General features: G+C 46.3%; 1 protein-coding gene and 1 long non-coding RNA gene across 6 annotated transcripts; one reads left to right on the plus strand and one right to left on the minus strand.

The window, feature by feature from the left end:
• Positions 1-33: 33 nt before the first annotated feature.
• Positions 34-12,194, minus strand: Mymx (myomixer, myoblast fusion factor). 5 transcript variants are annotated; one of them, XM_076915267.1, is made up of 6 exons: positions 11,966-12,194; positions 6,019-6,189; positions 4,630-5,358; positions 2,528-2,628; positions 1,225-1,420; positions 34-690 (listed from the first exon to the last, which is right to left on the minus strand). In XM_076915267.1, the coding sequence occupies exon 6, from the start codon at positions 674-676 to the stop codon at positions 422-424; it is 255 nt and encodes an 84-aa protein (XP_076771382.1). In that variant the 5' UTR covers positions 677-690; positions 1,225-1,420; positions 2,528-2,628; positions 4,630-5,358; positions 6,019-6,189; positions 11,966-12,194; the 3' UTR covers positions 34-421. The 5 variants fall into 5 exon arrangements, with proteins under 5 accessions (XP_076771382.1, XP_076771385.1, XP_076771383.1 ...); XM_076915270.1 differs by lacking the exon at positions 4,630-5,358 and having other exon boundaries at positions 1,225-1,400; XM_076915268.1 differs by lacking the exon at positions 4,630-5,358.
• Positions 12,195-15,689: 3,495 nt separating this feature from the next.
• On the plus strand, positions 15,690-20,400 carry LOC143434866 (uncharacterized). Its single transcript, XR_013104697.1, has 2 exons — positions 15,690-15,899; positions 16,860-20,400. It is a non-coding gene; the product is annotated as an uncharacterized LOC143434866 (long non-coding RNA).
• The last annotated feature ends 3,186 nt before the right edge of the window (positions 20,401-23,586 follow it).

The following is a 23,586-nucleotide window of genomic DNA, read 5'->3' on the forward strand; positions in this document are numbered from 1 at the left end:
CCAGCACCACCAATAACAACACACTGTCATTTATTGACTAACTTGCTGCATACTAAGCTTTGAAAGTACTCGGTCTCTAAAGGGAAGCAAGATATTCTTTTAAGGTAGACTGGACAGGTTGGGTTTAAATACCACCTCTTAGCTAAACAGTCTTGAATCGACTTTAACTGACCTTGATACTCCATTTGCAGGCCCACCCTGGAGGCCAGAGATAAGGCAGAAGGAGCTGCCCCAGGAGGAAGGGCAATCAACACTCTGTAGTCTGCTAGGTGCTAGGGGACTGGGAGCTGTTCGGGTCAGAACCCTCCTGCATTCAGCCCTGTCTTCGCCCACTGGGCATTCTGCAGTCCGTGCTGATGCCTGGACTAACCAGCTCCAACAGTACTTCGATGGACTTTTGCTGTTTCCAGGACCCAAAGCCTCACTTCTGGGGGCCCAATCTCTCCTTCCTCTGGGAGTGGTCCACTCTGGAGGCCTCTCCAGAATCCGGTGGCTGTTGCTGGCTGAGGACAAACAGCAGACAGCTTAGCAAAGCTTCTCTCATGTCTTGGGAGCTCAGTCGGCGGGCCAGCCGGCGCAGCAAGGGTAGGAGGTGCTGGCGGGCCAGGCGGGCAACAGGCAGCAGCAGGCGCGAGAGCAGCGATCGAAGCACCAACGGGAGCAGTGGGACGGGCATGGCAGGACCTGGACCTGCAAAGGGAACCCAGGTTCTAGACTGTACCTCCGGCACCTACCTCACCTGGCAAAGCGGGGGTGCGGAGTCCTCCCTTCAGTTTATAACTCTGCATTCCCCCGGCTTTCAACTCATGGATTAATTTTACTTTGGTGTAGCTCTTTACTGGAATGAAAGCTGGCTCAGGGGGTTCCCTCACTGTTACCACAGAAGGGAACGGAGCCCGGGGCTGGAGGGTGGTGGCCTGAAGCTAGGGCCTACCTCGTGCGGGTTCCAGTACCCACTTCCTTTAATCCCTCCCTTCCTCCCTCCCTTTGCATACTCTGACCCGAAGCCTTCACTCCTTGCCCTCCCGCTCACCAGCTCTAACCCGTCCGTGGCAGCTCTCACCAGTCAGAACTGCTCAGAATCAATTTCAGGATGCATTTGCCTGCGGTGGCTACAGCATCACTGGACAGCAGGAGGGAGCCCCACCCCCCTCAGCCTCCACCCAGCTCAGCTCGCTTGGGTGTGGAGTGGGGGACAAGGAGGGAACAGCTGTGTTCTGGCACCTGGTATATTCGGTCCAGCTGCTCCCTCTTGCCGTCTTAGGAGAAGAAAGGAGGGGCCCTGTGCAGAAATTCCCCATGGGGTGGGTGGGGGCAGACCTCAGCGTCGGGTTGTACTTTCTAGTTGTGTGACCTGAAGCATGTGAACTCTTCTGGGATCCAGTCACCTCAGGTGTTACCTTTGGAAGTAGAGGAAGAGCTGGAGGAATCACAGAAGAGGACAGCATGTGTTTGACACCTCAGATGGAGCTAAGCTGTGCTCAGACTTGTTTCCCACCCCCCCACCCCTACCTGTACCACTCCAGTGGCCAAGCCAGCCAGGACCTGCAGAGGCTCAGCTGGGCCCTTTGGGGGAAGAGGATGGGGTGGGGGGCACAGTTCTTGTTGCAGCTGAGCACAGTTACACAGAGCTGGATTGTATGCCTACCGGAGGACAGAAGAACTTACAGTTCAAGACCGGCTCCAGTCATTTCCCTGCCTTAATCTAAAGGATGGTTATGTATAGAATGTGTGTGTATTTCCAAGTATGTATGTGTGTATATACATATACATAAATATTTAGTTGTATGTATTTCCAGCTATCTCTGGTTGGGTGTACGACCTGGGTTTTTTGTTTCTTTGGTTTTTTTTTTTTTTTGGTACAGGGTTTATCTGTGTAGCCCTGGCTGGCCTGGAACTCACAAACATCCTCCTGCCTCTGCCACCCCTATGTTTTGTTTTAAAATTTTCACTCTCCCCTCAGAAAGCAGCTGTAATTTAAGGCTGGAGTCAGTGCAGATGGTGGCTATTATGGTTGGTTTAATGTCAACTTGCCACAAATAAACATCATCTAAGTAGACAACCTCTCCTGTAGAACTGCCCTGATTACTTTAACTGACAGAGGAAGACTCGACACGTCAAAGAGGCGTGGCCAAGGCAGATGATCCTATTTTTGCTGGATTGGCCGTCTCTCTGTCTCCTAATTGGTTTAGTTAAATTCTTTAATTTTGACATGTTCATCCCATCCGTTCTGTTCTTTTAGAGAACTTATAGAGTATGCATGAAGTGTTTGCAAACTTCAAAGCTGCGGGAATATGGTCGCTTCTCTTGTCATTAGCTATCCCCATCAGTATCAAAGGCCCGACGGAAGAAAAGATCAAAGATTAGAAACAAACGTGGCGAGGTGAGAGTGGAGATCTGCAGGCAGCAGCACGATTCTCTCTTACTTGCCTTGATGTGGTTCAGTAGTCGCAAGCTTGTCCTACCTACCCTACCCTCCCCCTCACACCCCTCCCCCAAGCCCCTGTCCCTGCTGCTGTGCGGATACCTAGCAAAAAACAGGTGAGTCTTGAGTTCCTGGTCTTGCTCAATTTCTCACCTCCACCTTGCAGGGACGAAACAGTGACAGCTATTCAAAAGATGAAGGACCTGAGGGAGAGAATCAGAATCACACTGGATAAATGGCCAGGCCGCACCCCAGAACTGACATTCCCCAGGTTTTCCGTCTTCTGTAACTGGAATTTTCATATATCCAGTGATTTGGGTATTTTCCTAGATCCCTTGCTTCCTGGTGCTGTCCCCACTCATCAGTAAATCTACATAGCTTTTCTTTCAAAGTGGAATTTGTGGGGACGGTGGGATGGTTCAGGAGAGGAGCTGAGTTTAAGACCCCAGATTTCATTCCCCCGAAACCAGCTCCGAAACAAACTAAAATTAACACACACACACACACACACACACACACACACACACACACACATATTTAAAGGGTCTAGCTATCACCTGCAAAGGCCTGGGACTGGAATTTTATAGACAGTTGTGAGCTACCCCAGGTTCTCTGGAAGAACATCCAGTGCCCTTAACTGTCTCTCTCTATTTCTTTCTTTTAATTTATGCATATAAACATTTTGTCTGCGTGTATATTTATGCACCACATGCATGCAGTGCTTGCCAAGGCTAGAAGGCGCCAGACCCTCTGGAACTGGAATTGCAGATGCCTGTCAACCACCGTGTGGATGCTGGGAACCAAATCTAGGTCCTTGGCGAGAATAGTTAAGTGCTCTGAACCACTGAGCCATCTCTCCAGTCCCTAGCCTCTGCTTCTTGCCTTCCCTTACTCTCTACTCCAGGCACAAACGGCCTCCTTACTATTTCTTAACTGTGCCTCAGAGAACAGTAAGTTCTGCCTGAGGTTCTGCATAGAGGACAAAATATTACTGTGTCCCCTGTCTTTTCTAGGTTCTTTGATCAGTATATGAATTAAAACTGATCTGAAAACAGATTGATAGGTGACACAGATTTTAATTATATAAGGACTAATGTGAGTTCTTAAAAAAGAAGTCAGGATGTAAGTAAGCACTGACGCCTACGTACCATCCTAGACATCACATGATGGCTCACAACTATCTGTGACTCCAGTTTCAGAATCGCCAAACCAGGGGAGGCTGAGACACAAAAAAAGTCACACAGAATAGATTGTCTTGTTATGTAGATAAAAGACTCAGGAGCAGCAGCACTGCTGACCTTGTGGCAGGCTGCTCTCATTGCAAGAAAAGAAAGAAACCTTTGTGGTAAAAGTTTCTTTAGAATAGCTGTCTTCCTGATACAAAAGACTTTACAAGTGAACATTTCCTTTCCTTCACAAAAGGGCAGCTTTACCGAGAGACCTCTGTGTCTACAGTTTCTCAAAAATAGACAGTTGAAATAATCACCATGACAAAAAGGTAAGTTTTGAAGTAGCAGAGTCTGGCCTCCTGAGTCCCAATTAAACCTTCCCCTAAGAGGGTCACATTCCCATTATTCCTTGCTGGTTAGCTTTCACAGTAATGGAAGGCTTCTCAGGCTGCTGAGAGAGGAAAGTCATACAGTCTGACTCGGAGGGAACACTGCGCATTAACCCGCCAGGCAGGATAGGCCCCTTGTGTGCAATACTGGCACGGAGGTTACAGGAGCAACCAACCACTTTCTCCTTGGATTTGAGGATTGCTTCTGTAAGAATGTAATTTGAATGTAAGAATGTAATTTCAGGTCCCAGCTTGAACTTAAAATTAAGAGATCCTAAATTTGAGTTTCAGCTTACACTCAAACATTAGCTGCAAACCGCCCCTCCCAGTAAGCCACATCCTGGGAGAAGCACATTCCAAAGACTCTAACAAACATTTCAGGAAGAAAGACCCAAGATAGGAGTTTATCAGAGAGATGAGCACAGTATGCACAGTATACCTGGGTAAACAGAAGCCACTTAAGCTGATCTTTTTGTTGTAAAAGATAAGATGCAAATTTGAGTTACTTAGAAACCCGGCCTGGGAAGGGCTGTTGGAATTTAGCCTTTGTGGTTACTGTTTAAGAGGTAATTGTATAACTGCCCTTGTAAATTCTGTAAAAATGGTATATAAGCTGCCCTTAGCTTTAATTCAAGGTTCCTCTTACCTGCACATAGAGGAGCCCCAATATACTGGTTATCATCTTATCATCAATAAATCTCATGTTATTGCAACGAATCCCGTTCATGAGTGTGTCTCCTGGTTTTGAATCTTTAGGTCCAACACTTCTCACAAGAGGAAATTCAAGCTTGGCACTTCAAACTTGGTCAAATGCCCATGGTTCTGAAGGTCACAGGCCTTCCTGGGAAACTTACAATTGTTATTTTGATAAATGAAAATGCCGTCAAACCACCTTATAAATATTTGTGCTTGTACCCATAGATAAGTACCCTGTCTTTGGACACACCGGAAGTGGGCATCGGGTCCCATTTCAGATCCTTGTGAGCCAACATGTGGTTGCTGGGAATTGAACTCAGGACCTCTGGAAGAGTAGCCAGTGCTCTTAACCACTGAGCCATCTCTCCAGCCCAAAGCTTTCTTTCTTCAATGGGCAACAGTTAAAGCAGACTCTCCTAACTCATCAGCGTTTTGAGGATGAGTGACAGCTCAGCGTGCAGCCTTATGTGGGATATTTATGTTTACCCAGAACTCAGGCAGCATCACGGAGCAGGAGACAGGAAGAACGTCAGAGCTGGGGGATGAGAAGGAACGCTGTGCAACGCTGTCTCACGACAAGACATGGCTTTGTACTCATCAACTCACAACTTGCACAAGACCTCCACAATCTGAGCCGATGAGATCAGTCAACATTGCAGCAGGCAGCACTACTCAGACTCTAGAGTTATACACACACAAAAGGGTGGTGTGAAGATGGGAAGAGGGCTGTTGAGGGATATCTGGGGGGCTGGGGGGAGTTGCTAGAGATATTTATGATTAAGATACACTACGTGCATGTATGGATTTAAAAAAAATAGTCATTTTTTTTTAAAGTTTCACATTCCTGAAACTGGGTCTGGAGATTATGCTATAATAGAAGACAAAGCATTTCTGGCTATGGAAAGAAAAGCAAGAACCAGGTGTAGCGATGCATGCCTGTAATCTCAGCCTTTCAGAGGTGAAGGCAGGAGGATCAGAGTTTAAGGCCTGCTGGTGTCATGTTCATGAGTTCAAGACCAGCCTGGATAATAAAATAAGATTAAAATAAAAAATTTAAAAGGTCCCCAAACACTACCATCACTAACACATTAAAAAAACAAACAAACAACAAGAACAACAAACAACAAACTGGAGTAAGCCTGGTGGCTGTGGGGCACACCTTTTATCCCAGCAGTCATGATGCAGAGGCAGGTGAACTCTGTGAGTTCCAGGTCAGGCTGGCCTACAGAGTGAGTTCCAGGACAGCCAGAGCCACACAGAGAAACCCTGTCTAGGAAAAAAACAAAATAAAACAAAACTGGAGTTCACTATGAGCCAGTTCTGCGTCTAGGAGCCTCACCTAATTGAGAAGCTCCTCAATGCTGGGCTCAAAGCACGTTTCCCAAGTTGTCTCTCGGGGAGCTTCAGGAATGCCGTGGCACCAGGGTCAGCACTGTGTGGGTTGTTATCTCTCCAGAATTGTACTCAGGTCCCTCCAGCCTCGGCTTGCAGAGCTTCCAGAGAGAAGTTCCTGGTTTTGATGATGCAGACAAAAGAGTGGGACAATTAAAAAGATACAAGTTGGACATGGTGGCTCACAAAGGATGCTGGGAAATTTTTCATTTCTTTAGGCTCCATTGCTTTAGGAGTCTGTTAAATTGAGAGACACAAGTGTCTCTTTAGAATATCTTCATTTTTGCCTGGTCAGTTAATAACCACAACAGGACAAAGCGGACAAAAAGCAGGCTTGGAGGGCTCCCTCTGAGAACTCCCAAACTACAAACCTGAAGCTTAATACCTATGAATGCTGTGACACTGCCCAACTCCCACAACCATCCCCACCGACACAGTATGTCACACTGTGTGTTTTCCAGCCTCAGTTTCCACAGCTGGCTTCAGATATATTCCTTCCCAATTTGTCTCAAGCAACCAGGGAATAGCTCCAAGTCCCTGTGCTGGGGAGACCCAGAGAGGAAACAGGCTATTGTGTCTGTTAACAATGAGGAAATCAAGCAGGGGGGCAGGGGCAAGGAAAGACAGTGGCTGGGTCCAAGGAATTTGTTTAATCTTCATCCTCTGTCTCTCTCCACTCCATCCTGGCCTCAACTCCTCTGTCCACCTCCTTCCCATCCTGTCCCACAATAACCCACCCTACAGGATCCCCTTAGCCTGCCTCTAGCATTTTCATTGCTGGTAAGAATGCCTCCTTGAGACCCATCTATGGGCAAGCACCAATCCCTAACACTATTAACAATAGTCTGTTATGCTTGTTGTCCTCTGAGAGGCTCCACTCAGCAGCTGACTCAGACAGACACAGAAACCCACAGCCAAACAGTGGATGGAGCTTGGAAACTCTTATGGAAGACTAGGAAGAAGGATTGTGGGCCCCCGAAGGGGATAGGAACTCCATAGGAAGACAGAGTCAACTAACCTGGACCCTTATGGTTCTCAGAGTTTGAACCACCAACCAAAGAACATGCATGGGCTGGACCTAGACCTCCCTCACAAATGTAGCAGATGTGCAGCTTGGTCTTCATGTGGGTCCTGAACAACTAGAACGGGGACTGTCCCAAAAGCTGATTCCTGCCCGTGGGATGTGTTCTTCCAGTTGGGCTGCCTTGTCTGGCCTTGGTGGGAGAGGAAGCACCTATCCTCACAGAGGCTTCAAGTGCCAGGGTGAGGGGCTACCCAGGGGCCCCCACCAGCTCAGTGGACATGGGGATAGAGGGATAGGGGAAGGAGCATGTGAGGGGTTGACAGGGAGAGAGTCAGTGAGCAGGATGTAAAGTGAGTAAGTAAGAAAAAAAATTAAATCGAAAAATAAAAAAGAATGTTGCCAGAAAACAGTTTCTTCCCGTTCCTGGCTGAGTCTTGTGTGGTGATATAATCTTCCTGGCAGGGAAGATCTCCTAAATCGACCCTCCCTTTGACTATCAAACTATTGAGATAAAGGATCCCCAACCAATTAGAATTTCCCTAGGAATCTCAGGCTGGGGTTATCAAGGGGCGCCCCTGCCCCACCCTCCGAGTCCTCAGATCACCAGAAAGAAATCGTGGAGCTCAGACAGTGAGCTCTATGGCGGACCTTAGCCAGGGCTGCTCAAGTGTGCACTCCTCTTCCCTCTGTGTTGCTTCATTTTTGATAAATTAACACAAATATAGACACATCTGGGAAGAGAGAACCCCAATTTAAAAAATGCCTGTGGGCTGGAGAGATGGCTCAGAGGTTGAGAGCACTGGCCACTCTTCCAGAGGTCCTGAGTTCAATTCCCAGCAATCACGTGGTGGCTCCCAACCATCTGTCATGGGATCTGACGCCCTCTTCTGGTGTGTCTGAAGACAGTGACAGTGTACTCATATACATAAAATAAATCTTAAAAGAAAATGCCTCTGTTCCATGGCCCTGTAAGCAAGTCTGTGGGGGCATTTCCTGATTAATGGCTGATGGGAGAGCCTGCTCACTCTGGACTCCAGCACTCCTGGAGTATTGTCCCAGAAAGGTAGCTGGGGCCGAACCTAAAGAGCGAGCCATCAGGCAACATCGTCCATGGCCTCTGCTTCAATTTCTGCCTCCAGGTCCTGTCCTGATTTCCCTCCATGATAAACTAGGAGATGTAAACGCCTCTGAACATTGCCTCGGGTCCTACTGTTATCACAGCAATAGAAAGCAAGCCAGGACACTTTCTGTTTGAAACCTAAAATCATGCCAAGAACCACTGTGGCCTTGGGTTCCTCTTCCCTCCTTCAACATGTGGACACATTGAACACACCCTTCTTTGCTCAGCTTTTTATTGTTAGGTGGTCATGTTTGCACATAGCCTCCTGGAGACTGGTGACTAAGGACAGCCTGTTAGGGCTCCCAGGCTCTAGACTCTCACCCTAACACCACCACTAACAAAGGGTCTGGCCTGTACTTCCAGACCTGAGTTTCCCATAATCTCGAGGAAATGGGGTGGGGGTGGGGCAGGGAAGAGCAGGCTATGAGGAGACCAATCTAACCTTCTGTTTCCCCAAGGTCAATTAAAAAAATGCCCATACTTGGCATTCTGGAAACCCTTACAGTCTTCCATATGCAAGCATTAAGTTAATCAGGCCATTGTGTCAAGAACCAGAATGCTGCACACACCAAGGGTCAAGCAGGGTCATGGGCAGTATACAGGTAATGCCTTGGTGAGAGTTTAATAGAACTAACGGATTCTGGCCAGACTTGGGAGCATCGAGCCGCTGCCTCCTCCTCCTCCTCCTCCTCCTCCTCCTCCTCCTCCTCCTCCTCCTCCTCCTCCTCCTCCTCCTCCTCCTCCTCTGTTGGTCTGTATTTCTCTACCCAGGGGCTCCAGGGCACTCCATGGCCACTTAGGACCTACAATTAAAATTCTATCTAGGGGCCGGGTGGTGGTGGCGCATGCCTTTAATCCCAGCACTTGGGAGGCAGAGGCAGGCGGATTTCTGAGTTCGAGGCCAGCCTGGTCTACAGAGTGAGTTCCAGGATAGCCAGGACTACACAGAGAAACCCTGTCTCGAAAAAAACCAAACAAAACAAAACAAAACAAAAACAAACAAACAAAAAACTCTATCTAGGGACTAGGTTGTAGCTCTTTGACTCAGCACATGCTCAAAGCCTTGGGTTTGATCCCCTTGCAAAGTGGTTCTCAACTGGTGGGTCTCGACCCCTCTGAGAGTAAAATGACTCTAACATGGGTCGCATTATCAGATAACCTGCATATCAGATATTTACATTACAATTCACAACAGAAACAAAAGTACAGTCAGTTTAATTAATTAAATGGTGGTGGTGGGGGTCACCACAACATGAGGAACTGTGTTAAAGGGTTAGAGCATTAGGAAGGTTGAGAACCATTGTCCTAACACCACGTAAGTCTGCTAGTCCAGCATGAAGAGGCAGGAGAACCAGAAGTTCAGGTATTAGTTACTGGTATCACTGTGGTGATAAAATACCAAGGCCAAAAGCTACTTAGGGAAGAAAGTTTATTTTGGCTCATGGTTCAGAGGGGTAAGGGTCCATCCACCATGGCAGGGATGTGAAGCAACAAGCCTCTGGCAGTCCACCAGGAAAGGAAACTGAACTCATGCCTTGAACTGCAGTCAAACTGAAGGTAATGATACACCTCCTCCATCGAGGCCACGCCTCCTGAACTTTCCAAAACATGGGAAATACCATGTATTGGTATTAAAATACCAATTAAAATACCCAAGTCTGTAGGGGACATTCTCAAAAGCAAAAATACAAGGCCTGGCCTGGTTCCTCAAAGACTTCCTTCTGCCTTCTCAGCTTTTTTGGGGGGAGGGGGTGTTTCGAGACAGGGTTTCTCAGCATAGCCCTGGCTGTCCTGGAACTCATTCTGTAGACCAGGCTGGCCTCGAACTCAGAAATCTGCCTGCCTCTGCCTCCCAAGTGCTGGGATTAAAGGCGTGCACCACCACTGCCCAGATTTTTTTTTTTTTTTTTTTTTTTTTTTTTAAATGAGTACACGGTGGCTGTCTTCAGACACACTAGAACACTAGAAGAGGGCATCAGATCCCATGACAGATGGTTGTAAACCACCATGGGGGTGCTGGGAATTGAACTCAGGACCTCTGCAAGAGCAGTCAGTGCTTTTAACCACTGAGCCATCTCTTCAGTCCCACCTGTTCAGTTTTTAACTTCCAGGAAGTCCCTACTCAGGCCACCTGAATGGATTGGTGTAAAAAGACAGAGAAAATTAGGGGCACATGGGAAGAAAAGGAACCCTGCTCTCTGGAATATTTTTGTTTAATTTACACTTATTTTATGCATATGGGTGTTTTGCCTGGATGCATATCCACTGTGTGAACATTTGGTGACAGAGGAGGGCTAGACTCTCCTAGAACTGGAGATACAGGTAGTTGTGAGTCACCATGTGGGTGATGGGAATTGAACCCAGGTCTTCTGGAAGAGCAACCAGTGTGCTTAACCACTGTGTCATTGCCCTAAACCCTGCCCTCTGGAATCTTGGTTAGGAGCCAGAAACTTCAACACAACTGGTAAAGCCAAAATTGTCTACAGAAATAATGGTCCAGTCAGGTGTGGTGGTCATACGCCTTGAATCCTAACACTCTAGAAGCAGACAGAACTCTGTGAGTCCAGTCTGGTCTGTCTGCAGAGCGAGTTTCAGGATAGTCAGGGCTACACAGAGAAACCCTGTCTCTAAATAAATAAATAAATAAATATTCATTTCCCTAAAGATTTCTCAAAACAAGGGTGCTAAAAACAACAAATAAGGGCCTGGAGAGAGGTGGCTCAGCTGTTAAGAGCACTGGCTGCTCTTCCAGAGAACTCAGGTTTGATTCCTAGCCCCCAGATGGTGACTCACAGCCATTTGTAACTCTAGATCCAAAGAACCCAACCCCTTTTTTTCTGGCCTCCATTGGCACTAAGTATAAACATATACTCGGGCAAAACAGCCATATGCATACACAATAACAACAACAAGAATCATGAATAAATTATGATTACCTATAATGTTTCTGATCTTTAGTGTTGCTGTCTCGTCCTTAAACCTGAACAAAATACTCCAGAAAAGGCATTTAACAATTTTATGTGCAAAGAAGGAAATTCTTTAAAAGAAGAAAAAGGGGCTGGGGATGGAGCAGAGCTGGTAAAAACATTTGCTTGCTTGTTTGCGTGCGTGCGTGCTTACATCATCAAGCTCTGGGTTTGTTCCTTAGCATTGCATAAAACTGGTGTGGTACATGGCTGTAATCCCAGCATTCCTGATGTAGAAGCAGGATGATCCAATTGGAAGCCAGCCTGTTAGGAAAACTTGCCTAAAGAGAGAGGGGGAGGAATGTGCTGAACTTAATCTTTAAATCTCTTGTGATCACAACCGTTGAGCAACGTGGCTCAGAAAGCCCAGAATCATATAGATACCTGTAAAGACATCACACACACACACACACACACACACACACACACACGCTCTGTCTCTCTCATAAGAAGCCTGCACTCATATTTTGGGTACAGTTTTTCCTTTTTCTGTGTCTTTTCCTCTAGATGACTGTACTTAACTCTCTACTTAATAAACTCACATGCTACTGCGTGTGGCAGTGCACAGCATTAATCCTAGCACCTGGGAGGCAGAGGCAGGAGGATCCCTGTGATTTCAAGACCAGCCTGGTCTACCTAGTAAGTTGCAGGATAACCAGTACTACGTAGAGAGAGGTCCTGTCTCAAAAAAAAAAAAAAAAAAAAAATAACAGATTCTGACTTTGCTTCACTCTGACTTATCCTGAAAAGCCTTCCTGCAATACAGTCATGGATCTGAGCTCACCTGAGTGGAGTCCCACGTCCAGCTTTGTTTTTATTTTTGACAGGGTCTCATGTAGCCACCGAGTGTGTAAAGACAAACTCCAAGTGTGGCTGAATGATGACCTTGGACTTCCGGCCCTCCGGTCTCTATCTCCTGAGGGCTAGATAACAAGCATGTGTAACCACACCTGATTTATGTGGTACCCTGGGTCTGGTGTCTGGTAAGTAGGCACTCTACCCACTGAGCAATATCTCCAACCTGCCCATAAGAAGTCTGAAAAACAGACAGGGCAGCCTTACCACGGCCAGGCAGCAAAGGTCACTACTGTTGTGGGTTGCCGTGGTGCTATTTATACTTTGATGTTAATTCTGCTTCCTCAAGAGGCGCTGCCAGGACAGGCTAGAGCCTGTGATTGGGCAGTGGAAGGGAAAGGTGTGGGTGGACGTTTTAGAGAGGGGAAAGTGAGGAAGGAGGAGAGGAAAATGAAGGAAGAGGAGGGAGAAGGAAGATGGAGCAGAACCACGTGGCCCAGAGAAGCTTCGACTAACAAGGGATCTCACAGCTGGAGAATAGTCTCGTAGTAAATCTGCCCAATCTAGACGTGCAGTTTATAAACACTGTAACTGAGTTATGTGGGTTTTGCACGGGCTTATTGGGGTTGGAGATTTACTGCAACAATCTATGACCCAGGAGAAGGGATGGAGGCTTTTGTGCGAAATCTAGGGAGGTGGGCAGGCACAAGACAGATACTAGGCCCTTAACACGGCAATCTGGCAGGATGTGCCTGAAGTGTTCTAGTACACCGGACCAAAGAGGGCAGAGGTTGCTGGAGGGGATGGGTAGCGCAGACAGGTGGAGCCGGACTGTCCCTGAAAACAGTTGCTCTGGTCAGGGAAAAGGATGAGGCCCAAGTGAGTCTGAGTACAGAATGCAGCCATTGTGCCCACGGAACCAGCTGTCATCCCCCTCATGCTCAGCTGACCGCCTGAGGATGAGGTGTGAGTCCTACATAGTACCTCAGCTGCTTGGGCTAGACAGCTGCTCCTAGGACAGTGGGAGGAACAAGGTGGGAAGTCAGAGTCTGTAAGAGGAGACGAAGGGAGACATGCCTAACATATTCCATGAAGGCAGAGAAAACAGCATAAACCACAAGGCCTCAGGGGGAAGAAAAAAATTGAAGAATGATTGGGCAAGACTGTAATAGGAACACATTTCAGAAACCAAAAAAGGGGACTTAAATATCTGGATGGGTGTGCCTGGGAATGGTCAAGAAAGTACCAAGTCACAAATGTTATAAAGATGTTTATTCTCCTCCAGAGTCATCTAGACATTCAAGACATTCTTTTAAATTCAAATCTCAAGAAGAAAAAACAAAACAACAACAAAACAACCCACGGGCACAGTAAAAAAAAAAAAAGAAAAGTTGGTGCAATTCCAGCCACGTACCAAACGGTGACTCGTAGTTTTTTTTCTTTCAGGATCTGAGTAAGCTGCTCATAAAAATGTGTTTTGGAGACCTGGGTATGGTGGCGTAATCGTTGTAAATCCCAGAATTTGGGTGGTAGAGGCAGGAGCATCCAGAGTTCAAGGTCAACTTCACTAACTCATCTCAGGTACAGGGGACCGTGTTTCCAGAATGCAGAAAATATTGTTGGTTAGGTGGCTCAACAGGTAGAGGCTGATGTCCTGGCTGGAAGAATAAAGAGTCACAAGTTGTCCTCTGACTTCCTGCCTTAGCTAGGATTCTATTGTTGTGATAAATACCACCCAGCAGGGGAGGACATGGATTATTAACAGTTTACAATTCTACTTTATAGTCCACCATTGAAGGAAGTCAGGACAAGAACTCAAAGCAGGAACCTGGAGGCAGGAGCTGAAATAGAGGTCGTGGACAAGTGCGGCTTACCGGCTTACCGACTTGCTCCCCGTGACCTTTTCAGCTTTGTTGTTCTATTTCCAGACAGGGTTTCTCTGTGTAACAGCCTTGGCTCACCTGGAACTCATTATGCAGACCAGGCTGGGCTCAAACTCAGAGAGATCAGCCTGCCTCTGCCTGTCAATCATTAATCAGGAATGTGCCTCAACGTCCTGGCCATAGAACCTTCGGGTCCAGACATTTTCTCCATGGAGGTTCCCTTTTCCCAAATGACTCTAGCTTGTGTCAAGCCTGCCGAAAGCTAAACAGAACACTTCTGCAAACACGTACACACATAGAGATATAAATAAGTGAAATAACAATAGTTTAAAAACAGGGAGTGGGGTTGTAACTTGGTTGGGAGAGTTGCTCACTTAGCATGCAGGAAGCCCTAGGTTCAATTCCCAACAGTCATAAACTGGGTGTTGTATCCAAGCCTATAACCCGAACTCCGAGAGGTAGAAGCTGGAGGGGTCAGAAGTTCAAGGTCATGCCCTGCTACACTGGGAATTCAATGCCGGACCTGAACTGTCAACACAACAAAGAAACAAAAACAAACAAATAAACAAACACCAGCCAGCAAGCCCAGGTGTGATTAGGTTACAGATCTAATTATGCAGGTCCGGTCTCAGCTCATCTGTTACTGAACGGAATCTTCAGCAAAGCAGCCAGTAGCTCAGATGTAACTGACCTGTTAGGACAGATCGGACAGGACAGAACCTAATGTAGAAAATGTAACATTGTTAAACAGCCGGTGAATAGGAACCTTTTTTTTTTTTTTTTTTTTTTTTGGTTTTTTTTTTTTTTTTTGGTTTTTTGAGACAGGGTTTCTCTGTGTAGCTCTGGCTGTCCTGGAACTCACTCTGTAGACCAGGCTGGCCTCGAACTCAGAAATCCGCCTGCCTCTGCCTCCCAAGTGCTGGGATTAAAGGCGTGTGTCTCCACTGCCCGGCTAGGAACGTTCTTAAAATGGACTCAACACACGTGGTTAGGTGGGTAGAACACACCTCCAATCACAGCTCTTAGGAGGTGCAGACAGGAGGATCAGGAGTTCAAGCTCCTCCTCTGCTGCTTAGCGAGTTGGAGACTAGCCTGGGCTACATAAGAGCCTTTCTCGTCTACAACAAACAATAACAACAACAACAGCAACCAGAAAACAATATCTAGGCTGTCAAGATGTCGCAGTAGGTAAAGATGAAAAGCCTGCCAGCATGAGTTCACTGGAAACCGAGTAAAGGTCTAACTCCACACAAGTTGGCCGACGACCTGCATAGGAACACAGCAGCACGGGCACTTCCCAGTGCTTTGGAAGAATAAAATAAAAATAAGTTTTAAAAAGTACATTGAAAAAACCCAGTCCTTCAAGATTGTTTGTCACATTACCGTCTGCAGGTATACAGAGTTCTAGGCCTTTATAACTCTTGGTGTTTTGTTTTGTTTTTCCTTTGACAGACGAGTGAACTGAAGTTCCCAGAGAACCTTGGTGACAGAAGAGGCGGGGGGCAAGGCAGATGTGCTACAGAGGTTTGCACATCAACCTAGGTGAGCTGGGGTGGCCCCAGCTGGAGAGTTGGGTCGTGCAGAACACTTTGAAGCCATTCGTCCCTCTAGGCCTCGGACTCATTCAGTATTCACTAGGTACGGGCTCTAAAGGCCAGTGAGGTGCAAAGGTCAATGGAAAGCGCTCGATGCACAGTCAGGATGGGAGACACAACGGGAGACAGGAAGTTTCTGTCCATAGAAAACGGATGTAGGCAGTATGTGCACGAGGTCAGAGAAGGGAGGGGGAGCACGGAAAGGAGGCGGAAGGAGGAGTGGCCAGAGAAGGAGGCGGGCCTTAGACAGGGTCTCCAGGAGGAAGTAGGTTGGGCAATGCCTTCCCGATCAGTGAGTGGGTGCTTCAGGAGGGGGGTCAAGGAAGAAAGAATCTGAGCAAGGACGGGAAGCTAAGTAGTGAACAGACTGAATCCAAAAACTGCCTAATGGAATCTAGGCCTGGGCCACAAGCAAAGCCTAAGGGAGCCTTGGACATCCCTGCGGGTAGGTGGCAGTAACGAAAAAGAAGTCTCCCGGAGCCCTTGGGAAGGTGGCAGCGGGACTCAGACACCGGAAGGAAGGTGATTCCGAGGCCCCTTAAGACCCAGAGTTTGAAGGCCAGGCAGGGAGGTGTCAAGGATTGGCAAGGAAGCTGCCGGGGATGAGCAGGCAGGAAACTCCCACACTGTGGCCTGTGCTGGGAAGCAGAGTAAACAGAGAGGAAAGGGAGCTGCCAGCTCCCCAGAGGTCCTAGAAGTAAATACACACACAGAGACCCACAGAAGCACGGAGGAAGATGGAGCAGGAAGTGGTTTCCCTGGGAGGCAGAATTTAAGGCAGTTTTCTGTGTTTTGCTGAGAATATGCTAATCGGGTTTTGTATTGGGCTTGAGGAATCAGAACCCTGAGGACTGTAGATAAGCATTCCATCCTTTAATTATAATATGCAGCTACCGAAATCAGGACACAAGACACCAATAGGCCAAATGTCATGAGGAAGTGGCAGGGCTTTGTGGTATATGCCTGGGAGAAAACACATCTACCGGAGTGAAGGAGCAGAGTCTATGTGACAGACATAAACAACCCCAGTGGAAAGACAGTGTCAAGAGGAAAGACATGCAACCCTTGTGGGTGGCTGACAAACGTCTAGTCTAATCTTCCTAAAACAGAAATAGTTCTTAAGGGCTGGGGAGTGGCTCAGCCAGTCTAGTGGCGAAGTGCTTGCTATAAGAGCATGGAGACTTTGGTTTGAGCCTAGGAGATGTGTGTGTGTGTGTAGTGTTTGCCTGCAATCCCAGTGCTAGAGAGGTGGAGATAGGACCCACTTCGTGTTTGTTTTATATATAAAGGTATCTCCAAGACAATTTCATACTGGCTTCCTGGGTTAGATGAAATAGCACATGAAGTGGAAACTTCCAGCTTCTTTGGAAAGGTATGTGAAATGATGGTTTGTTGGGGCACACAGGTGAAAGGATCTCTTGTTAAAGCAAACACGTGAAAGTGAAAGACTTCCTGAAGCAGACACAGGTGAAAGGATGTTTTGATACAGCAGACCCGTGGAAGGACCTGTGATGAAGGAGTATAAATATGACCCCCCCACAGTGGCATCGTTAGCACAAGTTGAGCTCAACACGGCCATGTAAGTTGAACATGTGTGTCCTTAGCAAAGGATGAAGCGGAGCAAACCAAACCAGTGCTCAGTGTTCTTCAGCGTCCTTGTGTTGTTTCCTTGTCACAGTGAGACTGATAAAGCCCAACAAACATTGACACTCACAGTCTTGGTTTTTATGGAGATTTATTTGTCTGTATTTATTTGTCTGTGAGTATATATATTCAATGTGAACTGTGCTTATGTGTTTTATGTCATTTACTTCATGCCAGATTGACTCGTAAGTAAGTGCTCATGTAAACTACGGTTGTTACATTGGCCCAGCAACAAGACTAAAACTTTAAGACAAAAAGTCCCAACTGCAACGGCCTCTACAGGCTAAGGTTGGCCTCCTGTCCGTTATGCCAGCCCAAGGGACAGAATGAGGGCAAAGGTCATAAGAGTGATTAATGTGACAACTTGGGTAAAACACAGAGGTGGTGACATCCTGGGTCTTTGTTTGGGATCGACACAAGTTTAGCACAAGCTTCTAGATTCATACTTTTAAAGCCTTAGTTTAAAAAACGTGTGTATAAAATAATCGTACGGTTCTGTTCAAGATGTTATCTCCTAGATCCTTGTCTTCTGGTTCTGGGACACAGCCCTAAGTTTAAGAGACAATGAATGACTCCGGCATCGGCTGCAATGGTTCCCTGTCAGATAATTGTCCCCCTCTGAGATGCTAAACTTCATTTCATGGGTTAAGAAAATGACTTACCTTTGTGTTTTTAGGGGTATGTGTGTGTAAATATAAGTATTTTAAGAAGTTTCAGGGGGCTGGAGAGATGGCTCAGCGATCAAGAGCACCAACTCCTCTTCCAGAGGTTCTGAGTTCAATTCCCAGCAACCACATGGTGGCTTACAACCATCTGTAATGGGATCCGGTGCCCTCTTATGATGTGTCTGAAGACAGCTACAGTGTACTCATATACATAAAATAAATAAATATTTTTTTATAAAAAGTTTTAGCTGAGATGATAGTGTATGCCTTTAATCCCAGCACTGGAGAGGTGGAGGCAGGTGGACTTCTGTGAGTTCGAGGCCAGCATGGTCTGTAGAGCTAGTTCTAGGACAGGTCAGCCAGACCTACAAGGGAAACCCTGTCTCAAAACAACAACAACAACAAACAAACAAGAAAATTTAAAGATATTTTTACTATTACTACTATTTAATTTAATTTAATTTGAGACAGGGATTCTCTGTGTAGCTCCAGATGTCCTGGAACTCTGTAGACCAGACTGGCCAGGAACCTGAGTTCCTCATGTCTCTATCTTCCAAGTGCTGGGATTAAAGGCAATTGACACCACTGCCGGACTCCTACTACTGCATCTTTAAGAAGCAAAGAAACCAGGAGTGGTGGTTTGAATATGTTTGGCCCTTGGGAAGTGGCACTGTTAGGAGGTGTGGTCTTGTGCATCACTGTGGGGGTGGGCTTTGAAGTTCCACCCAGTGCTGAAGAGTCCCTCCTCCTAGCTGCCTGAGAGACAGCCTTCTCCTGGCTGCTTTTGGAACAAGATGCAGAACTCTCAGCTCCTCTTGCACCATGCCTGTCTGGATGCTGCCATGCTCCTGCCTTGATGATAATGGACTGAACTTCTGAACCTGTAAGCCACTCCCAGTGAAATGTCCTTTATAAGAGTTGCCTTGGTCATGGTGTCTGTTCACAGCAATGGAAACCCTAACTAAGACACTGAGGCTGAATAGATGGCTCAGAGGTTAAGAGCACTTTTGTTCTTCCAAAGGATCCATGTCAGGCAGCTCCTAACAACTGCAACTTGAGCTCCAGAGTCCAAGGCCCTCTTCTGGCCTCTGCAGGCACTGTCATGGACATGGTGTGCACACAACACACCTACACATAAATAAAACTTAGAATCTCAAACAAACAAACAAAAAATCCAGCAGGTGTGCTGGAGGGATCACTCAGTGGTTGAGAATGTCAGAGGCTCCTTAAGGGGACCCAGGGTCAGTTTACAGCAGCCACAGGGTAGCTCACCACCTTCAGTAACTTCACTTCCAGGGGATCCAACACTATAGTCTGACTTCAGTGAGCACTGCATACATACATAGGTGTGTCTATGCACCCACAGACTCATACACACAAAATAAAAACAGATGGAGTCTCAAAAGAAAAAAAAGAAAAAAAATGAAACAAAAAGAAAAGAAAACAGGTTTTTCAAGGGCCATATCTTAGTCACACCAGTATTAAGATACATCAAACTATTGGTGGTAAAAGGCCCTATAACATGCTCAGATATTTAACAGACTTTTAACTATTTACTCTAGCTACCGACAGTGAAAAAGATTTGGGATGGATCTTATCCAAATTAGAAGAAAGATACCAATCTCTGAACAACAGCATTCATCGTTTTATATCTTAAGTGCTGATGGTTCCTTATCAAGTAGGTATTTAAGGAATCTTATAATTAACCAGGATTAAAAAATTAATTAAGGGCTGGAAAGACAGCTCAAGTTAAGAGCACTGGCTGCTCTTCCAAAGAACCAAGGTGATTTGCCAGCATCTACATGGCAGCTCACACAATGGAGATCTGACATGTTCTTCTGACTGCCAAGGGCACCAACCAGGCTTGCCTATAGTACACATGCACATAAATACAAAATAATGAAATTAAAAACAATTCCACAGTATTTGTATATTGCTTATAAAGAGTAGATGAGACACTGAAGAAGGGAACTCAAGTGAGCTGCAGCCATGATGGAAGAAACTGAGATGGAGACAACTCTGAGTCTGTCTTCCACAGACAGCAACTCTGTGTTCACCCTTGAGCGGTTCCTGGAGCTAATATAGCACTTCAAGACAGGCCCCGACCCTAACGAGGAAACTCTGGAGGCCTTGGCTGACTTACAATGACACAAGGTGACATTAGGATTTGGTTCCTGTATCGAAGGCAGGGAGATGGAGCTTAAGCCGTTGTCTGAGGCCCACACACCTGACCTGGAGTCAAGGGAATGTACTTTTCGGTCTCAATTTGTTAGAAGCTCTGGGTCAAACTTTGGCCTAGGAATTAGTTTGATGTTCCTCTGTCAGAAGGATTGGGAAAGGTACACCATACCCATCGGGTTCTACAAAGCAGACTCCTCCCCAAATGACCCTGGACTCCCTGCCGCTTTGGAAGCCTTGAATAATCTCATACTCTCTTCTGGGTACCAAAGCAGAGATAGCATGCTAATGTTTTTTCAGCTTTCTTGTTGGGGCAGGGGTCTATTGGGTCTTATGTCTATCGATGGTACATTAATAATAAACCTGGCTATTCCCAAGTAGATGATACTGAAGAGGGTCGAAGCTTTGGGAACCCTTATTAAAAGTAGGTTTTGAAAAATCTAAACCTACATGAAACTACACTGTCTTCTAGAGTCTCATTTCCATTTCTTTTTTTTTTTGGGGGGGGGGAATTGAGACAGGGTTTCTCTGTGTAGTTCTGGCTGTCCTGGAACTCACTCTGTAGACCAGGCTGGCCTTGAACTCAGAAATCCGCCAGTCTCTGCCTCTCAAGTGCTGGGATTTCATTTCCATTTCTTTAAAACCTTTTAAAATGTATTATTTTGCCAGTTTTTGGTGGTACAAGCCTTTAATCCCAGCACTCTGGAGGCAGAGGCAGGTGGATCTCTGTGAGTTCCAGGCCAGCCTGGTCTACATAGTGAGTTTCAGGACAGCCAGGGCTATACAAAGTAAACATTGTCTTGAAAAAAACAAACAATAACAAAAAAAGTATTTTTCTATGTACATGGCTGTCTTGCCTGCGTGTATGTGCCTGGTGGAACTGGAGTCTGAATAATCATGTGGGTGCCGGAAATAGAAGCCAGGTCCTCTGGAAGAGCTTTTAAAAGCCAGCGTTTTTAACCACTGAGCCATCTTCTCCTACTTCTCATTTTCATCCTTGTGAGTTCGAGGCTAGCCTCAAAAAAAAAAAAAAAAAAAAAAAAAAAAAACCAAGAACGAAGATGAGCTAAAAATAGAGGTAGCATATAGAAAAGTAACCCTAAGCTGCAGCTTATGAAGCTCTGGGAAGACAGGCAGCAGCTGATCAAGGCAGGTACATACTACCCTAGGTAGGGAATTTAATGTTCACGTAACCACTGGTGTGTCTCTCTCCAGCCACCTATAGAAATATTTGTACCCGGCAGTCATTTTCAGACCCATCATCTTTGTTAAGCTGTCCAGATTGCCAGAAAAGCTTTACTTTTTGCCTTTCTTCTCTATTTCTTTGGAAAACTGGCCAAAGCCTACTCACTTTGGGAATTTCTTGCACTTTCCCAGAAGTTTTAATTTTTAATAAAATTGTCCCAGAATTTCCTTCTGATTTGCTTCTTAAATCCTTTTATGGTTGAGACTAAGATTTCCCAAGAGGGGAACCAGATTTTCTTTGGTAACATGTGGAACCCCAGGTGAGACTCCCTAAAGTATGTGGTGACCACAAAGGGACCCTAAAGAAGCAACTCAAAGGGCAAAAGGGGTGATTGACTGAATTCCAGTACCTTAGAAGCCATATGTGCAGGACCTTACACTGAGTCCAGCCACTCACTGTGATAACTATCTCAAGGCAGATCCTTGCTTTACTACTTGAATCTAGCCTTGGAGGCCAGAGTCTGGAAGAGCCCAAGGAGAAGCAAAATAAACTACGTATGGTCTGATGCTCCCGAGTGCCTACTGAGGGACTCTGGAGTTCTTGGTTCTGGCTTCTCTTGGTATTCGGACTACGGTTTGCCTAGTAAACCTGCGTTTACTGAGCTGTTTCCCAGCTGGATGAAGTCTTTACAAAGAAAAAGAGAAAGAGACAGGAAAAAATAAATATTTGCACTGGGATGACATAACATGGGCACAGTGTCGTCTCACTGTTTAGAGTGTCAAAAGATTGGAAACACCTGTTAATAATGAGCCCTTAAGTGTCTGGGCGTGGTTGTTCATGCCTGTAATAATACCAGCATCCAGGAAGTTAGGCATGAGGACGAACAGGAGGTTGAGGCAAACAAGCCAATACAGGGATCCGGAGAGATGGCGCAGAGGTTAAGTTCTTCCTCTCCTCCTTCCTGCTCTTGCTGAGGACCAGAGTTCAGTTCCCAGCATCCATATTAAGTAACCTACAACTGCCTTTTTGTTTTTTTGTTTTTGTTTTTCGAGACAGGGTTTCTCTGTGTAGCCCTGGCTGTCCTGGAACTCACTCTGTAGACCAGGCTGGCCTCGAACTCAGAAATCCGCTGCCTCTGCCTCCCAAGTGCTGGGATTAAAGGCGAACAACTGCCTTTAAGTCCAACTCCACACTATCAGACACATTCTTCTGGACTCTGATGGTACCTGCAACACACGTGGCATACACACATAGTGGTACATACACATAAGTAAAAGTCTTTTAAAATATATAAGCAGAGAGAGTGTTGGCTTTTAGACAATTCCACTAGGCTCCGCCCAACAGCTACCTAGCAACAGCTTGCGTCATCACACGGCTCCAGGTGTGAGCCAGGTGCCTAGTGATGACGCAGGTGATTAGAGGATGGCTTGCTACCCAAGCCCTCCTTCCTCCTCTCTTCCTACTTGTTCTCAGCCGGCCTTTTTTTTTTTTTTTTTTTTCCTACTCTTCTGTCCTTCTCAGTCCCTTTTCTCTGCCTTTACCCCTTTTCCAGGTCCCTGCTTCCCTCCCTTCCCACAATAAACCACCTTTTATACTAGGCCTTCTGCATGGCATCATTTCTCAGAAAGACACCTCGGCCGCAGAGTTAAAAGTGGGGGGGGGGATTTCTGAATCCCCGCAGTACCCAGTGGGGCAAGGGAAAGGAAAGGTCGGACAGGATTGCGATAGAACACTCTACCGCCATCTAGAGGATGCCTCTGCTGGGGAAGCTTCAGTCTTGGTCCAACACTTAACTATTAAAATGTCAAGTGGTCAGCTGAGGAGACGGCTCGGGAGGTAAAGGCGTTTGCTGCCAACACTCCTGACCTGAGTTCAATCCCTGGAACCCACATACAGAACTGACTCTGGAAAAACTGTCCTCTCTTGTACAAACTCTTGTTCTCTCTCTCTCTCTCTCTCTCTCTCTCTCTCTCTCTCTCTCTCACACACACACACACACACACACACACACACACACAACTACATAACTGTTTAGAGTTAAGATGCCAGCCAAACAATTTTTGCTTGCATTTCATTGTGTATTTTTAATGTGTGGACTCGGTACTTTGGTGGATATCAGAGAGCAACTTTGGGGATTCAACTCTCTCCTTCTGCCATAAAGGGTTCTGGGTATCAAACTCAGATTGTCAGGCTTGGCAGTAGCTGCCTTCCCCTGCTCCTGAGCCCCTCTTGCTGGCCCATAAAATAATATACTTTGTGTTTTACATATTTGACCACATTGGAAAAAGTAAAATTTCAGTTTAACGAGCTCATTCTCTTTGTTTCTTTACACTGGTTATGTTTCCAGACTGGATCACATTTTAGCTATTGCTTTTAAGTAGTACCTAATATTATGTGGTTTTCCAGAACATTCCAGACCCCGCTTTCTCAGAGACCAAAAGACTGAACAATGGCGATAC

This window comes from Arvicanthis niloticus, chromosome 17 (assembly GCF_011762505.2).
Source record: "Arvicanthis niloticus isolate mArvNil1 chromosome 17, mArvNil1.pat.X, whole genome shotgun sequence".
NCBI classification, from domain to species: Eukaryota; Metazoa; Chordata; class Mammalia; order Rodentia; family Muridae; genus Arvicanthis; species Arvicanthis niloticus.